Raw genomic sequence first — 18,043 nt, 5'->3', positions numbered from 1 at the left:
CACATTCCGAAGTGACACTGTGATGCTATTTTAGTATCAGCAACTAGATAAAAAAATGATAAAAATAATAATTGGCAGTGGGGGACCAATCAGTCAGAAAGACAGACGGAGCATTACTCTCCAATGTTACCCTCACTTAAAACGTGAAGAATGAGAGCTCAGAAGGTGAGGACGAACAGTGGCTACGTTTCAAGTGGTTTCGGTTCACTGACACAAACCGACTCTTTGTGACAATTACAGCAGCTTATATTTAATTCATTCTGTAAAAATTAGAATTCAGGCTGTAGAAATTCCTGATGACATCTACGTTACAGGAGGTTTCTTAGTTTTAGATACACAGGTGATCATCAAAATTCAATCCCCCAGACTCCCCCCATCATAAAAAATCAAAGCCCGCCACACCCAGAGCCCGAAAAGAAAGAACCGTGTTGTTTCCCAGTGTGACATTCCAGGGCTTAGTGGTTTAATAAAGTTCTGTGATTGGGCTCATAGGGATTTAAACAGTTTTCCGTGTTTAACGGTTAGCTGTGGAAAGGTCCACTATAATAGTATTTTAGCACCATGAACCTGTCGAAATCAACCTGCCCAATTATTCCAAACGACATTAATAACACCGGATATTACACTAATTGCGTCCAGTTTCTATGCAGACGAGGCCCCGTGGGGCTAATTTCACCTCCTTAGGGGCAAGCAACTCAGCCATCAGACTGATTTCACAAGGAATCCCTCCTCATTACACAAGTCCGGGCTGTCAAACTTTTTTTTTTTAAAGGTTAATGGGCCAATCAGTCATCAATTATTTTTGCGGAATCCTAGCAGGCAAAGGGTTAAAGGGCTAAACACAGCTGCAACTGATTTACATTTGGAGGTTGTTTTCAACAGGAGACATCTGACAAGGATGCCTTTTGGGGGAGCGGGTGGAAGGGGAGAAAGACGGACAGATGCGTACCTCTGTCTTGAGGGGCAGGAGACTTGGGACCAGAACCATTGCCCTGTACTTCTGCAAAGGCCGAGAGGATCTGGACCCTTGTGCCCATCTGATGCACTATGGCTCAAAAATGCCTGCGAGATGCAGGTGTACTGTGTACGGCGATGCTGAGATTTGTTTCTCTTCTGAATTTATAAGAACCCAAAGTGTCTGCAGAGGTCACTCATTCGACTTTCTTCGTTGGCTGGATGAGGAACCTGGGTCCGCGTTCCTGGGCTCCCCTAAAAACCTGGAATCCAGACCCTGATGCCCATTTCTGTCCACGAGGCTAAGTGTCCTTCCCGACATATTTAATGACAAACACATGATGAAAACCTGTTATTTAAATAGTGCAGAGATGACAGTGTCCAGCACGGAGGGGCCATGTGCCCACTGACAGAGGTGGCCAAAGGGTCCACCGGGCCCAGAGGCTTCTAGATGGTCACCATTTAAAAATGATCTGACCATCAAATAGCCAAGGCTCGCAGGGAAATCGCTGTCCTCTCCACCTGTGACTTCTGTTGTCGCAGAATTGGGACTTCTGTTTTAGGGTACAGCACAGTACCCTGACGATGATGTTAACAGCAACTCAGACCACTGGTCAAGGGGCTTTTCCTCATTAACGAGTATTTGCAATGGGTTTCTCCCTGTTTCTGCCTGAATCTCCACATTCTCTTTTCTTCGTGTCCTTGGGGTCTTGGGCTCCCATTTTTAGGGTCCTCCCTCCCGCTTCTGGGGCCCTTCCCACTCTGCCGTCTACTAACTGGGGCTGAGCTGCCCATTTCACCCTGCTGGTCTCAGCTCTGTGGTCCAAAGAGGCGCCAGCAAGGACTGGGACGACAAAGGCATGCTGTCCCTCCCTTTCTTTTGCCAGGGAAGACCTCCATCACTGACCGCAAAGAGCCTGATGGAGCCTCAGAATCCTTCCTAGCCCAGTTCTCCAGGTAGCCACTATCAATTCATCTAAGTTGGAAACCGAGATGGAATGTACTTGCTATTCTGCCCCCTCCCCAGGTCCCCCACTATCTACACCCTTCCGAGATCACGCCAGGCTTGGTCAAACACAGCCCCAGGCTTTTATGCTAATTTTGAAGAGTCCTACAATTTGTAAAATACTTCAATATTTCTGCTTTCAAAGCATATATTAAGTAAGCATGTGGTTTAGATATTTTGCCCAATTATGATGAAAACGACACACGTTTAAGATTTCAGCCCCAAACCCACCACAATACTGAAAGTCAGTTTTTATTCATTTTCAATTTTTCCTCCCATTTTTGTAAGAAAAGATAAATGTGAAGGATTTGCTCCAGGACCGTGCAGAATCAAGACCTATGGCAAAAAAATAATAAGTTAAAAAAATGCCCTCTTCCACTTGAGTTGTTCATTTTTAACAAAAAGAAAAAAAAAATCATTATTTTTTGGTCTTTATAAACACACACAGGTCATGGTTCTTGGGTAAATATTTTTGCAAGCTCTCAACTTGGTAAATATCTTTGTTTAGCCCAGAGTCCAACGGAGGTGTTGTACTGTGGCTTAATTTAGGACGAGAGTAGAATTAATTTTGTGAAGAAGCAAGACCCCAGAGGGAGGTCACAGAGTTAGGACTGTTTACTGCTAAATGTTATCACAGGAAGATCCTCATGAAACACAGAGAAGTTCTGGTTTTCCAAACACATTAGACAGAGGTGGGAGGGCAGCCGGAGAACTAGGCAGCACGAAAGCTGCTGCTTCCAGAACCACAGGGGGCCACGTGCTCCCTTAAATTAAGCAGAGTGTCTAAAATAAAACTCCTGAAAAAAATAAAATGATTGGATCCCAAACTGAAAACCTCTCAGGAGGCAGAAGACGGATGTGTTAACATGTTTTCTGGCACCTGCTCAGGCCCAGGCACCCTGGGAAAGCTCAAGGCCCAAGCTTTTGGTTCAGAAAGAGAAAAACTAGAGGCCGTTGTTGTAATTTACCTGGTTGCTCTATATGCTTACCATTTGTTACTCATTCTTACATTCATTAATCACTTTTCAGAGGTCCCCTGCTCTCCTAATCACAGGGACATGGGGCCCAGGGCCCTTCCTCTGCTCAGAGCCTGGGGTGGGAATAGGGAGACTTGGACTGGCAGGCTCCAGAACCTTCCATGCTGCCCCTGCCCCCAGCTCTTCTCTCTTGGTTGCGGCTCAGCACGTGGATGACTGTCAATCTCATCGTTCTTTTAAGAGTTGAGGGCTGGAGATATCAGCAACCTTGCATCTCTCCCCAGAAAGTCAGTCCTGGAGCTGTAGTGCTCAAAGCGTTTCCTAAATCTGAATTTATCTGCATGAGATCTTAACCCGTGCCATCCACGGTTGACGAGTGCTGGCTTCGGCCGATTCCGCCCTGTCTGCACGGACACAGTCCACAGGCCTAAAACCTGTGTGCTCCACGCAGCGTGTTCTTGGAGATGGTTTTCCATGACGTAAGCATTGGTGACGGTTTCACAGCAACCACCGCGGTCACCCTCGCCGTGTGCCCAGCTCCCTGGTAAGGGCTTCGTCCGCCTCTCTCAATTTCTTCTTCAATTGTCATTCGAGGTAGGTTTTACGGTCTCCGTTTTGGAGAAAGAAAACTAAGCAGGGGAGGAGAGACCCAGCAACGCCAGTAATTCACACAGCTCGGAAGTGGCAGAGCTGGGATCGGATACAGGCATACTGGACTCAAAAACCCAATTTCCACATCTGACGGTTCTTTGGAGGATGAGAGTAAATGCAACTGGGAAGGGTAGTGAAAAAAGTCCGGGAAAAAGAAGTTTGATTTTTAAAATCCCGTCTTGCGTGTTCAGGGGAAACGTTTCCTGCCGAATCTCTGCTCCTCACTACGTAAATGATGCTCAAGCATCTGAATCTTCTTTGCCATGGAGACTCTCTGGCACTCCTGACACTAGGAGCAGTGGTAGTGGTGACGGTGGGCACCGTGTTACCTGCCTCTGGATAGATGACCTCACTGACTGTCCCCAGTTTACAGATGGGGAAACTGAGGTAGAGAGCGGGCACAGGAATGACCCCAAGGTTAGAGCTAAGAAGTGGGGACGTGAGAACCAGACCAGTACCATCTGCTCAAGAGTCTGGGCTTGAAACCACTGTGCACACCGCCGCTCACAAACCCAAGGTCGCACGGCTTCTCATCAGGAACCAGGGTTTGACTGCAAGTACGTGAATGACTTAGGGTGAAGAAGAGCCCAGCCCGAGCGTGGAAGGCGGCCTCAGACGGTGGCCCCGCACAGGCTTGCAGGCACACGGGGCTTGGGGAAAGCTGCTGGGGTCTGGGATGGGCACTGGATTCGAGTCCTTCAGAAGGACAGCATGACTCGTCACACCAGCTCAGGCCTTCTTCCTCCACCGCGGTGACAGCCGTCTGCTGGGCGTCATGGTCCCGACGGGGGTGTGTGCTCCACGTTCATTGCCGAGCCGTCATCCGGGCTTCAGCTGCAGCTCTGACCCGAATACCTAGCCCACATGCCACGGTCTCCACGTGCCAGAGTGCCTTCCCGGGGCTCCTGACTGCCCCCCCCCCCCGTGCCTTGGCTTCTCCTTTTGTAAAAGGTCAAGGACACGACCTCCCTTAGGGGTTACTGGGGAACCACGCGACAGGACGCCAGAAGTCGGAGTACTCAGCCCTGCAGCCCGTCATGACCCCGAGACCCCTGAATCCAATGTAGTCTCGCGCTCCACTAAACCCACAGGGCGCCCGGGGCCTCGCTGGAACTTCTCCCTCGCTCTGCATCAGGATCTCTGCCCGGCCCCGCTGGGCTGACTGTCAGCCCGTCCCCTCCACCTGCCCGGGGCCCGGCATTGGGTACCCACACCGGGCAGCTGGTCACCGTCTCAGGAGGGAGGGTGTGAGCATCACCTGTAATGGACCGGAACGAGGTGGACGTCTCAGACCTGTGACTGCGGACGCCGGGGGGAGGAGAGAGCATCACGGAGTCAGGCCTCAGATCTGTGACTGCGGACACCGGGCGGTGGAGAGAGTATCACAGAGTCAGGCCGGCCGTGGGAAAGGCCTGCTCTCATCTGCTCACACGGAAGGGATGGTCTCGGCCATCTGGTGGAGGAAGGGGGTGCCAGCCCTGACCCGGGCCCGAGGGATGAACCACGCCCACCACGTGTGTTCTCCAAAAGGAGACTCGTGTTTCTCCACAGTGCGGCCTATTTGGAAACACTGTGTCCGGCACCTCTGAGTTCATCCATCTGGGCCACCACGCCGCGGCAGGGGACCCCAAACAGGCTTCACAGGCCTGTCTCTGGGGCAAGTTCCAGGTCCAGGGACATGGACCCTACGAGCAGGGCTGAGTCGGGACTCTGGGCTATACTGAACCCGGCTGGTACTTGGGTGACGCGGCCTGTTGGATGCATACAACGTGGGTGGGCCTGACACCCCAGGAAACGCCCCTCATTCCTCAATACATCTCTTCTTTACCCATTTACGCTTCATCACATGCCTTCTTCTGCAGGAGCAAGGAGAGCTGAAACAGCCCGGAAGAGTCCACGGTTGGCGCACCTCACAGTGGGCGATGGTCTGCCCTGTCCCCAGCGGTGCAGGGAAGGGGGGGCCTGAGGACACCCGCACAGAGTCCGTGTGATCCCTCCCGGGTGACGCTGCACACAGACCACCCAGCCAGCCGCGCTGCCACGCGTCCTTCTGCACAACGCCCACCTTCTGCTCAGGTCCCGGAAAAATGTTTCCAGTGGAGTCGATCATTCCCAAGTCCAGCCTCATCTACCTGATATGAGATACATTTTCCTCGTGGCTTAGGAGGCAGCTACGAATTGGAGAATCACAGCATAAATAAACTTTCCATCGCAGTCTGCAGGCTTCCGAGATGGAAAAGTTAAAGTTGCACTCTTGTGGAAGGAACTTAAATTTCACCAACCCTGGGAAAGAGCTGAATTGTTATACAGTAACAAAGATTTTAAAATTAGGGCAATACAGTACATACAAATGAGGTTTCCAGCTCGGTTTCAGAGAGAATTAGCCCTGATGGACAAAAAAAAGTGGAAGAGAACATATTTTTGCTTGTTTTCTAATCCTGTCTATGCGCTTCCCTCATTAGTTCTGCTTAATTTGTTTTTATCCACTCCTGACATCCATCTTTGACCATTTCCATGAGCACCCAGGAGTAGGTCCTGGAGTTGAGAGATCTGGGCAGGTGTCCTGTCTCCAGAAGATGCCAGCTCCTCGTCCTGCGGAATATCACTTGACTTGTCGAAACTCCAACTTCCCATCTGTAACGAAGTACCTACCTGGCAGTGAAGATTCAATGAGATAATGCAGCGCAGGGGCCAGAACACCGAACGTAAGAATAAAAGGGCTTTGGAGCAAGACCATCAGGTTCGTTTCTTGGTCCCACCTGTCTTTCACCAGCCTGAATCCTCGGGCGAGTCCCGTAACATCTGGGCTGTTCTCTCTAGATCTGGACTGAGGGGCGTGGACACGCTCCCCGGACAGGGCCTGGCGCACAGTGGGCACCCTCCCCTCTCCTCCTCAAGTTTTAACTTCCTCTATAAGAAACTCTGCTGTCAACAATATTTTGTGGGTACCTCTGAACAGATTACTCAAGTGAACCCGTTTAAAAACTAGGCCATTTGGGGATGGGTATCTTTAGTGGAATACTCAAGGCCTCAGGTTACGACAAAAGATAGAATGTTCGGGATATGAATTTTAATAAAGGATGATTTTATAGACAGAGAAGATGTGATGACATCATATAGCAAAAGACCGGAAATCAGAAAGGCATTCTGATAATTCATTTTATATAATTATATGAATTAAGTACTATTATATTGAAAGCTGTATGAAATGAGACTGGATGCAGACAGATACTAATCTTGAAAGAAACCTGAAGTAAATGAAGAATGGTCATGTCGCTTAATTGAAGATTCATAAATGTAATCAAATGCTGAACAGAAATGAAAGAAAATGTGAAGGAGACTAGTCATCATTTACTCCAATATCTTCAGGACTGCCTTGCGTAGCTATTGGCCATTGACTAGGGACCCTGAGTGGGTAGTGTTATCCGTATTTACAGATTTCAGAGAGCAGACAGCATCATGGTCCCTCCCCACCCAGGAGCTCTGGGCAGGGCAGTGCTGCAGGTTACCTGGTTGGTCAAGGCTGAGAAGTTCCCACTTCTGCAAACTGTCACACCTGTCGCGAGACACCTCCCCGCCAGCGTCTCCAGGAAGACCCCCATCAGCAAGTCTCGGGGGGGCCGTCTGCCTGCCTCCTCCTGACCCCCCACCCCCAGCTTTGTATATAACCACAGGTAAAACCAGACCTCACAAATATTTTTTAAAGGCCGAAAGTCAATAAACACATTTGTTGTGATAAATGCACACACATACAAAAGAAAAACATATCTGATAAGGACACAGGGAAGAGAAATGATTATGTACTCTAAGTTGAAACACTAACATTAAAAAATAGTGAATGAGAATATTTAATACCCTTTAAAAGACAACAAGACATAATACTGCATGTAACTGTTTCTAAAATTCTGTTCCTTTTCTCTCTCATTTTGTCTCTCTTGAACGAATGCTTTGAAAGAAGATACCAGGGGGTCAAGTTCCATTGGTACCTTAACAGACGACAGTTTCCCCTTGAGGAATGAAAAAAAAATTATGATTAAAAACAGGTCTTTAACAAGCCATCGTGAAAATGTAGTTTTGTTTTCCGGATTCATTTTTTTTTTTCTTCTGGCTGAGAGCAGGGCTTTCAGTGGCAAGACAGGAGTAATTGTGAAAGGAAGGAAAAAAGGATGGTGATATAAATCAGCAAAGGTTAATGATTGGGACGTGAAGAGGGGGACTTGTTTACAGAAATAGTGTGCAATTTAAAATTTACAAGAGATTTAATGCCACTGCTTGGCAATCGCTAAAACCAACAGCCCAGAAAACAGTGACATTAAGAAAAATATTACAGTTATAATCATCCCCAAATAAGTCAATTAGTGTTAGGGCACGAGCTTGCGATTACTTGACCCATTTGGCTTGCACTTAAGTGAAAAAAAATGTCCCCCTATTATCCCGAGATCACTGGATTGTGACCTATTTTGCATCACACGTATTGTACGCCAGCCTCCCTTACAAGGGCTTGGGCTGATGGGGGTGGTTTTCCTTTGCCTGGCATCAAAATAATTCTGACCCTTGACATTTGTAATCATAAAAAAAAAGGGCAATTTATAATTGTGTTGTTTCAAATGAAGTCGGGGGGGGGGGAAATTCAATCTGTTATTATACAAAAGCAATGACGGCTGTCTTCGGTGAAAAAAGCAACGCAAGTCAATTTGTGAACTTTGGCACCAGACGACCTTTAGAAACACAACAATATACTGAATTTACAAGCAATAGCAGGCCATGCAAATGACCCGGGCCTGGCTGCCTCTGTATTAGAGCTGCAGAGAGCATTATGGAGAATGTTTCCACAAAACAAATTAAGACTGTTACTTAAATGTCACGGCACACTATTGTATTTGGCTACAGATCATTACACCTGATACTAACACTTTTAAAAACTGTAATAACTTGGGAAATATTACATTGAGTGCCCACATGTATAAAGGAAAAGAAAAAAGAGGAGAAAATAGGTTTGTGAAGTAATTTAAACATCACTACTCTACGACTGCAAGGGAAAGGTCAAAATTTAAGTAAGCTGAAAGGAACATGAATGGGAAAATAAAACACACAAACAAAAAGATGGAAAGACCACGGGAATGACTGTGCAAACACAATCAGGGTGCATGCGGCTTTGGGCGAATCGCATTTCCAGTTCTGCGCTGGAGAGGCAGGGAGGCAGGAAGGCTGGGAGGACCCGGCGTGGAGGGGGAAGGGGCTGAGGGGCGGCGTTACCTTCGGTGTTGGTGCTGCTGTTGTGGATATTTCGCAGGCTACCAACACGGTTTAGTTTCCATGCTTTGCGTTTGGCTGCATCCCGAGAGCAGAGAGGGGAGGGGGGGAACAAGAGAGAAAACAAAAAGGAAAAGAAACAGATGAAAAGGGGAGAAAAGAAATGTCCAAGTAGCACGTGACATCACCTCCGGCCTCCCGGCCGGGCCTCACCACCCCAAAGCACAGAGAAACTCAGGAAGGGCAGAGGAAGGCCAAAAAAGCATCCTTAGCTTTGCACAGAATCCAACAAACGCCCAGGCAAGGAAGCCCATGCACCCCTTTTGCCCTGCTGGGTTCCACACGTGGCTACTCAAGACAGTGCACAAAGCTGGTCTTTTCCCTGGGGGCTGGGAGCATCTTTTGAAGGAGCTACGAGGCCGGTCGCCATAGCCCTCTGATTTGGCAAAACACTGGGAGCATGTCAAATCAAAAGGGACTCTGGTGATTAGCCGTTCCTGTGTATGCTACAGATGGCAGGTGTGCAACGCCCAGAGCTGTTAAAAAATGAAGTATTTTCTCCCCAGACGTAGTTTGATCTGGATAGGAACCTACGCTAGCAAAACTCGACTACCATCTTGCTGTGGCTGAAGGGTGGTCCATTCTCCTTCCTATGGCGAGGAGGCTGGAGGCTCTGAATGGAGGAAGCCAAAGGGCACGGGCCTCCTGAAGCTCTCAGCTCACTGAAGAAAGCATCCGAGAGAAAAAGACAGACACCAGGTTACCCACAGAGCAGCCCTGGGTTCAGAAGTGAAGCGCGCGACAAGTTTAACACGGGCATGACATGCCCACGGCTCACACTGCGTGCTGTGACTAACGGGGGTGAGATGCCCCCTTCCCACCTCCGCGGACACTCTTCTTCACAGACCCATCCTCACCTCCTCACCGCCTCCACCCTCCCAACCCCCGACTCAGGAATGCAGACACCTGTGGCTAAGAGGCTGACTCCTGCCAGCCCTTCAGAGGAGACATATGGTAAAAAGCAAAGAGTTAAACAGGGTTTTGAGGAGCAAGTCTTCAGGCTAATGTGGCGAAAGATCCAGCCACAGATCCAAGGGCTGGATGGATGGCGTGGTCGGTGACAGCCACAGTCACCCACGCTCCTGAAGAAGGGGCGTAATTGGACCATCTGTCTCTTCTGACTTCCACAGCAGGGAAGAGAAACGTGTCAAACCTTGCACGCGACTTTCATTGGATAACCACTTGTTTAATGAAGGTAAGAAGCGCTCACCTGGTGAGGCAGGTGTGTGCATTTCCGCAGGTGTGTCTGAAGCTCACCGCAGAAAGCTAGGCTGACCCACTCGGTCACAGACTGACCAGAAAACGAGGCATGCACTGGCCAGTGGCCAGCTCTCTCACCCCAAAGCATTCCTGGCTTCGGACAGATTGGCTGTTCTTGCCTTTGGTAGCATTAAGGTCAAAGGACTCAACCTCAACTAGTACGGTGGAGGCTCTGGGGGGTACCAAGTTCTGGGGGCCACAGAATGACCGGGGTGAGGACCAGGTCTTCTCAAGGAGTTCTGCTGCTGAAGCGAATCTCAAGCACTTTGGTGCACACTGGATTGCTTTGGCGTGACAATATAAGATACATGCGAGAAACAGGAACACTGAAGGGAACCAACGCAATTCTGAAACGGTACTGTATAATCAGGAGGCAAAGTTTATGTTAATGAGAGTACAAACTAGTTGTGAGTTAGCTGTCACCTGATTCAAAATGAGAAAAAGTGAAGCTATAACTAAACAACTAACAATGACCTTGTGGCTTGAAAACCAAAATAATTTACTAAAAAATGTCTTGGGAATTTGGGGTTAGCAGATGCAAACTATTATATATAGCACAGATAAACAACAAGGTCCTACTGTATAGCACAGGGAACTATATTCAATAACCTGTGATAAACCATAATGGAAAAGAATATGAAAAAGAATGTATATATATGTGTAACTGAATCACTTTGCTGTACAGCAGAAATTAACACAACATTGTAAGTCAACTATATTTCAATAAAATAAATTTAAAAAAAACAAAAAAAGAAATGTCATCTCTAACCTAGTAAGGTAGGTGACTGAGACCCTTCTACAGCATATGCGTCTAAATTTAGTTTTCCATCAGTGGAGAAGTTTCCCTTATCTCTACATCCTTAAGGTATCTTATCTATAAGGTATCGTCCCAGGTAACACCACACATGGCAAGGGGAGCTTCAGGTACACCCACTATTACAAATGTCATTTGAGACAAAGGAAACCGGTCACAGTTTTCGAGTGTTTACTTTGGAAATGTTCAGTGGATATTTACCGGGTTCCTCCTATAACTGAGACATTCACAGAATTAAGTGTGTGTTTAATTATTTCAATAGCCCGAGCTCTGGTGTCTTGGCCCACGTTTCTCAAGTTCCAGAAAGTCGTAGCCACAGAGGCTGCACTCCTCAGTGGAAAAACTTACCTCTTTCTAAAGCATTTACATATAAATAGGCAGAATCTGGGCTGGGCACCTCTGTGCAAGGGAGGGGAGCTCTGGTGCAGAAAACCTCTTTCCTGCCTGCTTTCCGCCTTGCATTTTTCATACCCCAGTCTCCCATTACCATATGGATATATAAGCAGGAAGTGAACTTGCAGCCTGGTTTTCTATTAACCTATTGATGAAATAATCAATTTTAATGTGTAAAATGTCATGCCTTTTTCTTCCTCTTAAACAAATGGACTTTTTCTGGCTGATACCAAGGTCCTGAGACGTGCATTTGTCTCCTGGGGCATTGATTGCTCTAAGTCCACTTGTTTAGAAGCTTCTCAACGGGAAAATACAATCATATTATCATCAATAAAATCTCTGGTTATGCGCAATGCTGCTGCCTGGATTCACCGCTAAAGGAAACGAAGACACGGCACCAAACGGACCCAGGAATTATCCAACCTGCTGCCGCGGGCTGGAGGCCTAGCTCCACTGACCAGCACACACCATGGCCGTCGTGCTGGCAGCACCCCCTGACCGCAGGCCTTTGGAATAGACGGTGATTCTTTTTTTAAAAATAAACTTCATTCTTTAGAGAAGTTTCAGGTTCACAGCAAAATTGGATGAAAAATACTGAGAGTTGCCATATACCGGCTGTCCACCCCTCACTCACCCCACACAACCTCCCCCAATATCAACATCCCACACCAGAGTGGTACATTTCTTAGAATAAATGAACCTACACTGATGCATCCTTATTTCCCAAAGTCCATAGTTTACATGAGGGTTCGCTGTTGGTGTTATACTTTCTATGGATTTGAACAAATGTATAGTGACATGTATCTACCATTATAGTATCATACAGAAGGAGTTTCACTGCCCTAAAGATCTTCTGTGGTCTGGCAACCACTGATCTTTTCATTAGTTTTGCCTTTTCCAGAATGTCATATGGTTGGAATCATACAGTATGCATGCAGCCTTTTCAGATTGGTTTCCTTTGCTTAGTCATATGCATTTAACTTTCCTCCGTGTCTCTGTAATGGCTTGATAGCTCATTTCTTTTAGGTGCTGTATAATACTGCCCAAACTTGGAAGCAACCAAGACGTCCTTCAGCAGGTGAATGGATAAATAAACTGTGGTAATCTAGATGGTGATTCTTGAGGACTTCGTGTGGACTAGCTCAAATGACTAAATTTTCTGGATAATTTTTATTTTAATTAAAAAATTTAGTTTTAAAAAATATTTCAGGAATATAGTTTCTTTCTTTTAAACAAAGATTAACTTACTGTGCTTTTCTCACTCATGTTATTTCTCATGAAACTATTACTTTAATACAAGAATCTCCCCTTGGTTTTGGACAAAAAGGCAGCAGATTGTGAGCATTCCATCAGTGTTTTCCATTCTGCTGTTCTGCTGACTGGATAAACAACAGTCTCTTCTGTGAGCAAGTTGCCACAATGCCTTATATAACTAGTTAAATGGCATCATGTCTCAGCATCTTGTCCGGTGTTTGAGAACATGCAGACACCTCTCAATGGACACAGAACCCCACAGCACGTAATCTCAGATCTAGTGCAAACTAACTGTCATCCCCAATGCAGATGGTGAGATGGGCCACTTCTCCCCGCAGCCTGCAAATTAAATGGAACTTTCTGAACCCCAGTCTGGGTTGGCAGGAACGTCAGCAGATCCAAGAAAGGGAGCCTTTAGCAGGACAGCATAGCATTCTCCCCATAATGGCGCCAAAACATGAACCGTGTTAAACACCAGACTACTACATGAATATCACAGCAAGAGGCGGTACACGGGACACACAGCTGATGGTTGAGAATTAAAAACAGAGGAGAGGAAAACTGGACAGGTACATGTAAAAGTATGAAATTAGAACACTCCCTGACACCATACACAAAAATAAACTCAAAATGGATTAAAGACCTAAGTGTAAGGCCAGACACTATCAAACTCTTAGAGGAAAACATAGGCAGAACACTCTATGACATAAATCACAGCAAGATCCTTTTTGACCCAGCTCCTAGAGAAATGGAAATAAAAACACAAATAAACAAATGGGACCTAATGAAACTTCAAAGCTTTTGCACAGCAAAGGAAACCATAAACAAGACCAAAAGACAACCATCAGAATGGCAGAAAATATTTGCAAATGAAGCAACTGACAATGGATTAATCTCTAAGATTTACAAGCAGCTCATGCAGCTCAATAACAAAAAAACAAACAACCCAATCCAAAAATGGGCAGAAGACCTAAATAGACATTTCTCCAAAGAAGATATACAGATTGCCAACAGACACATGAAAGAATGCTCAACATCATTAATCATTAGAGAAATGCAAATCAAAACTACAATGAGATATCATCTCACACCGGTCAGAATGGCCATCATCAAAAAATCTATAAACAATAAATGCTGGAGAGGGTGTGGACAAAAGGGAACCCTCTTGCACTTTTGGTGGGAATGTAAGTTGATACAACCACTATGGAGAACAGTATGGAGTTTCCTTAAAAAACTACAAATAGAACTACCATACGACCCAGCAATCCCACTACTGGGCATATACCCTGAGAAAACCATAATTCAAAAAGAGTCATGTACCAAAATGTTCATTGCAGCTCTATTTACAATAGTCAGGACATGGAAGCAACCTAAGTGTCCATCATCAGATGAATGGATAAAAAAGATGTGGCACATATACAATGGAATATTACTCAGCCATAAAAAGAAATGAAATGGAGGTATTTGTAGCGAGGTGGATGGAGTTAGAGTCTGTCATACAGAGTGAAGTAAGTCAGAAAGAGAAAAACAAATACAGTATGCTAACACGTATATATGGAATCTAAGGAAAAAAAAAAGAAGGTCATGAAGAACCTAGTGCCAAGACGGGAATAAAGATACAGACCTACTAGAGAGTGGACTTGGGGATACGGGAAGGGGGAGGGGTGAGATGTGACAGGGTGAGGGAGTGGCATGGACATATGTACACTACCAAATGTGAAATGGATAGCTAGTGGGAAGCAGCCGCATAGCACAGGGAGATCAGCTCGGTGCTCTGTGACCACCTAGAGGGGTGGGATAGGGAGGGTGGGAGGGAGCGAGATGCAAGAGGGAAGAGATATGGGAACATATGTATATGTATAATTGATTCACTTTGTTATAAAGCAGAAACTAACACGCCATTGTAAAGCAATTATACTCCAATAAAGATGTTTAAAAAAAAAAAAAACAGAGGAGGAGGTGAAACTCGTCATTAGGTTGGTTGGAAGACATTTTCTTAGGATTAAAATTTCGCAAAAGGCAAGTTAAGACAGTACAGAGACTCATGCCCCACATGATAAGAAAACAAAAAGTTTACAGCCCTATAATAACAATGGTATTGTCACTTCCCCTTAAAATTAATAAAGAGCCCTCTTGCGTATGAACACTGAAGGTATTATTAAAACCGAATTTTTAAGGCGATCTTTGAATTATAGAGAGAGGAAAAGAGAGGTGACTTTGGTACTAACGGTGACCAGTGTAGGAGCGTGTGCACTGGGGGATGTCACGTGACGCTGTCCCCTCCTGAGCGCAGCCCTGATGTCCACATCCTGCACTGATTAATTTTCTGGTGTAGTGGGCTACCAGATTGGCAGGTGGGTGGCTGTGACTGACCCAGCTCACCCAGGTCCCAACTGCTGCCCATCCTGAGTCGTACAGCTAAAGAAGAAAAGCCGACAGAAAGTTTAATTCACAGAACACTTCTCTAAGGTGTCTGGGAGTTATAGATGATGATTTCTGTGCTCGGATGACCGTAGGAGGTATGGCACCATACACTCAACTCCTCGAAATTACAAACAGACAGTCACCATCTTTTCAAAGGAAACAGAGAGAAAGGGAAAATGTGCAAATTATGGCTTTCTACTAAGAGTAGCTGGAATCATTTAGAGTTAACGACTCCCAATTATTACACACCTCTTTATTTCTGGAAGCTACAGCTTTTCATATAAGTTCCTGTGATGATCATAAGGCATTTAAAATTCTACTTTAAAGGAAAATTCATTTTGTTTCTCTAAACAACAAAAACAAAATTTTAACTACAGCAAATGAATGTCTGAGAACTAATCACACAGCGGAATTCCAACATGAGAATCCTTTGACTAGCTCTTTATAAGCGGAATAAAAATATTCTGCAGTCTGTTGGCATGCTCAAACGAGCAGGGTTTTATCCTAAACTCTTCCTCCATCATAGTACCAGGAGACCACAGACTTGTATTAATGTCCCCTCTGGTCTCCTTCTGACAGCGCTCTTTGTTGATTAGATAAATATTCCTCAGATAGCTGATTAAAAAATGATGCAGCCGGGAACTGTGTGTCCGAGCCTTGTCAGCCATGTTGGATGCTCAAGTGTGCATGAATTACATCCCTGGTGTGAACAGAGCAGGGCTGGCGAACTGCATGCCGCAGCCCTCAGAATCAATTACGAGAACTAATAGGATCTTTTTACCTAGGCAGAAGAAGGGGCTGGGTTGACGAGGGTGTGCCACTCATTTCTAAGACTGTCTTGTCTCAGCACGAAACAAATAACCCTCTCCATTCCTACCAGGGAGTGTAAACTTGTACCTCTTGGAGGAGCCAAATGATAACCTCGTTTGATAGCACTGTTCCCTGTCCACGTCGGATGTGTATTTATTTATTTGTAGAGATGCCATCAGTATAAATGCCACTGTGCGGGGGGGGACTGCATGGGCTCTCTGGAGCATTGCAGCCGGACCGTGGCACCAGGATGCTGGATAAAGACAGTCCCCCAGGAACCTCTGCAGGCAGGGTCGGATTCTGCTGTGGTTTTGTGTCCCTTCCACTTTAGTGCGCCCGGTGTCCCGTGATCTTTTGCCGGTGCAGTTTCATTGTGAGGTTAGAGATTGGAGATTTCTTTTGTGCCGGCCATCTGAGCATTCACGTGCTCAACAAGACTGGGTAAATGTTCTGTTCTTTTATAAAAAGGCAGTGGGTTTTTTTTTTTCTTTTTTTTCCCATAAGATGCAACCCCGAAGATTCTTCCACTATGTGAAGTCACTACTTTAGCTGTGAAGGGGCTTGACATAATGGTCGCTTCCTAGAGGCTACCACACAGAGAGGCAGTCATGTTGAAACGTCCATTAAAAGGGTCTTTGAGAGGATTAAACAAAACCTGAGGCCAAGCAAAATAGGACAAATGTGCAGGAAGCAAAATAACTTCATCCTTCCCCGTTTCCAGCAAGACGAGTGTTCTTTTCGTAATTTGAAGTCACAGGACACAAGACAAGATACCAAACCAAACAGAACTCCGAAACAAGGAATCGACCCTTAATTAGACAATTTTAATTCCATTTCCAATAACTCATAACTGCTTTCTTAACAGCCAATACAATTTCTGTATTGGGGGCTTCTTTACAGCTCTTACGATTTGAAAACTGCCGAGGGCTTCCAAACAGTGGGCTAATGTAGACGCGCGCAGAAAACACCATTAACCCTGGAAAACATGGAAAATAAAAACGAAACAAAAACTCCAGGATACGCCATAAAACCAGAAGTTCCAATTAGGTGGAGCGTTAGTTTCTCTTTCGGCCTAGAAACACACTGAGTTGCAGAGCAAGGGTTCAAGAGTACCCAAAATTAATTGGGTATTTCAGTTTGACACCGAGAGTATAACTTTCAATAGGGACTGAAATAAAAAAGTGACTTGAAGTAGAATATCCCCATTTTAGCTTTGGCACATTCTCAGATGGCGATGAGAAATCCATCAGTAAATGATGGAAACTTCTTTCCATGTCTTCAGGGAGTAGCTATTCATTTTGAGAAGGGGAGGCTTTTGAGGGGCGGGCGGTGGCTTGTTAGGATGTTGAAATCGGGGCTCCCTGGCCTCTCGGCCTCACTCTCTTTTGGGATGTGATAAGGGTGTGAGAACAGAGCCCACTCGTGACTGTTGGGTCCCCAGCATCACGAGGAACTGCTTTTTTTTTTTAGGCCTGGTTTCTTAGCGAACAGGGTAATGTATACCCTAAATCCTTCCGTAGTATAGGACTGGACACGTGGCATTCAAAATAGAAACAAAAAGTAAATCAAATTCTCACGTAAGCAGAAAAAGTGAGGTTTAAATCAGTTTGTTCAAGCTGGACGATGTGTGTGAAGATCATCTTCTGTGGGATCTGTGAGCATCTGTGCTCACCCAGGCAAGCAGGAGCGGCGTCTGGGAGAGGTGGAGGGTCCCCCGACCTGTCCCCCTCTCGTGCCCCCTCCCCGAGGGCCGGCTGCTCTGAGGAGTGGTAGGCAGGCCCAAGGCTGGCAGTGCTGGGAGGGGAAGGCCGGCACACGGGGACCACCTTAGGCTTTCTGGGACTGAAATGAGTGATAATGGGAAACATTCGTCTTTTCTTTTTTCCTCTTTCCTTCCTTTTTCTTTTTCTTCTTCTCAGTCTCCTCCAATAGAATACATGGCAGGCCTTCTTTTGATTTTTTTTTTTTTTTTTTTTTTTAAAACACAACATCTTTCTCAGCAATTCTAGAAAAAAGTTTTTTAATAAAACTTCAAATTGTGCTATCACATTTCAAAGGCAATGACCAGTTAGAGCAACTAATCAAAGGCATGATGATTTAATGACTGCCCCTCGCGCTCTCTGGAAGGGCTGTAATTGAGGGGCTGTGATCACTGGACCACCAGCTTCAACAATGGCAGACACTGCA

The 18,043-nt window shown here is 45.9% G+C and overlaps 1 protein-coding gene across 10 annotated transcripts in view; it reads right to left on the bottom strand.

Moving 5' to 3' along the window:
- AGAP1 (ArfGAP with GTPase domain, ankyrin repeat and PH domain 1) overlaps positions 1-18,043 on the bottom strand; it is a 550,927-nt gene that overhangs the window by 82,110 nt on the left and 450,774 nt on the right. For 4 of the 10 annotated variants that reach the window (XM_059928979.1, XM_059928984.1, XM_059928980.1 and 1 more), the window contains one exon: positions 8,845-8,919. The exons of the other annotated variants lie outside the window; for them this stretch is intronic. In XM_059928979.1, coding sequence (XP_059784962.1) covers positions 8,845-8,919 — 75 coding nt within the window. The remainder of the gene's footprint in view (positions 1-8,844; positions 8,920-18,043) is intronic. 10 annotated transcript variants of the gene reach the window in all.

Source organism: Balaenoptera ricei, chromosome 7, assembly GCF_028023285.1.
Source record: "Balaenoptera ricei isolate mBalRic1 chromosome 7, mBalRic1.hap2, whole genome shotgun sequence".
NCBI classification, from domain to species: domain Eukaryota; kingdom Metazoa; phylum Chordata; class Mammalia; order Artiodactyla; family Balaenopteridae; genus Balaenoptera; species Balaenoptera ricei.
Note: the sequence above shows the minus strand (reverse complement) of the source record. Positions and strands in the feature narration are given on the sequence as shown.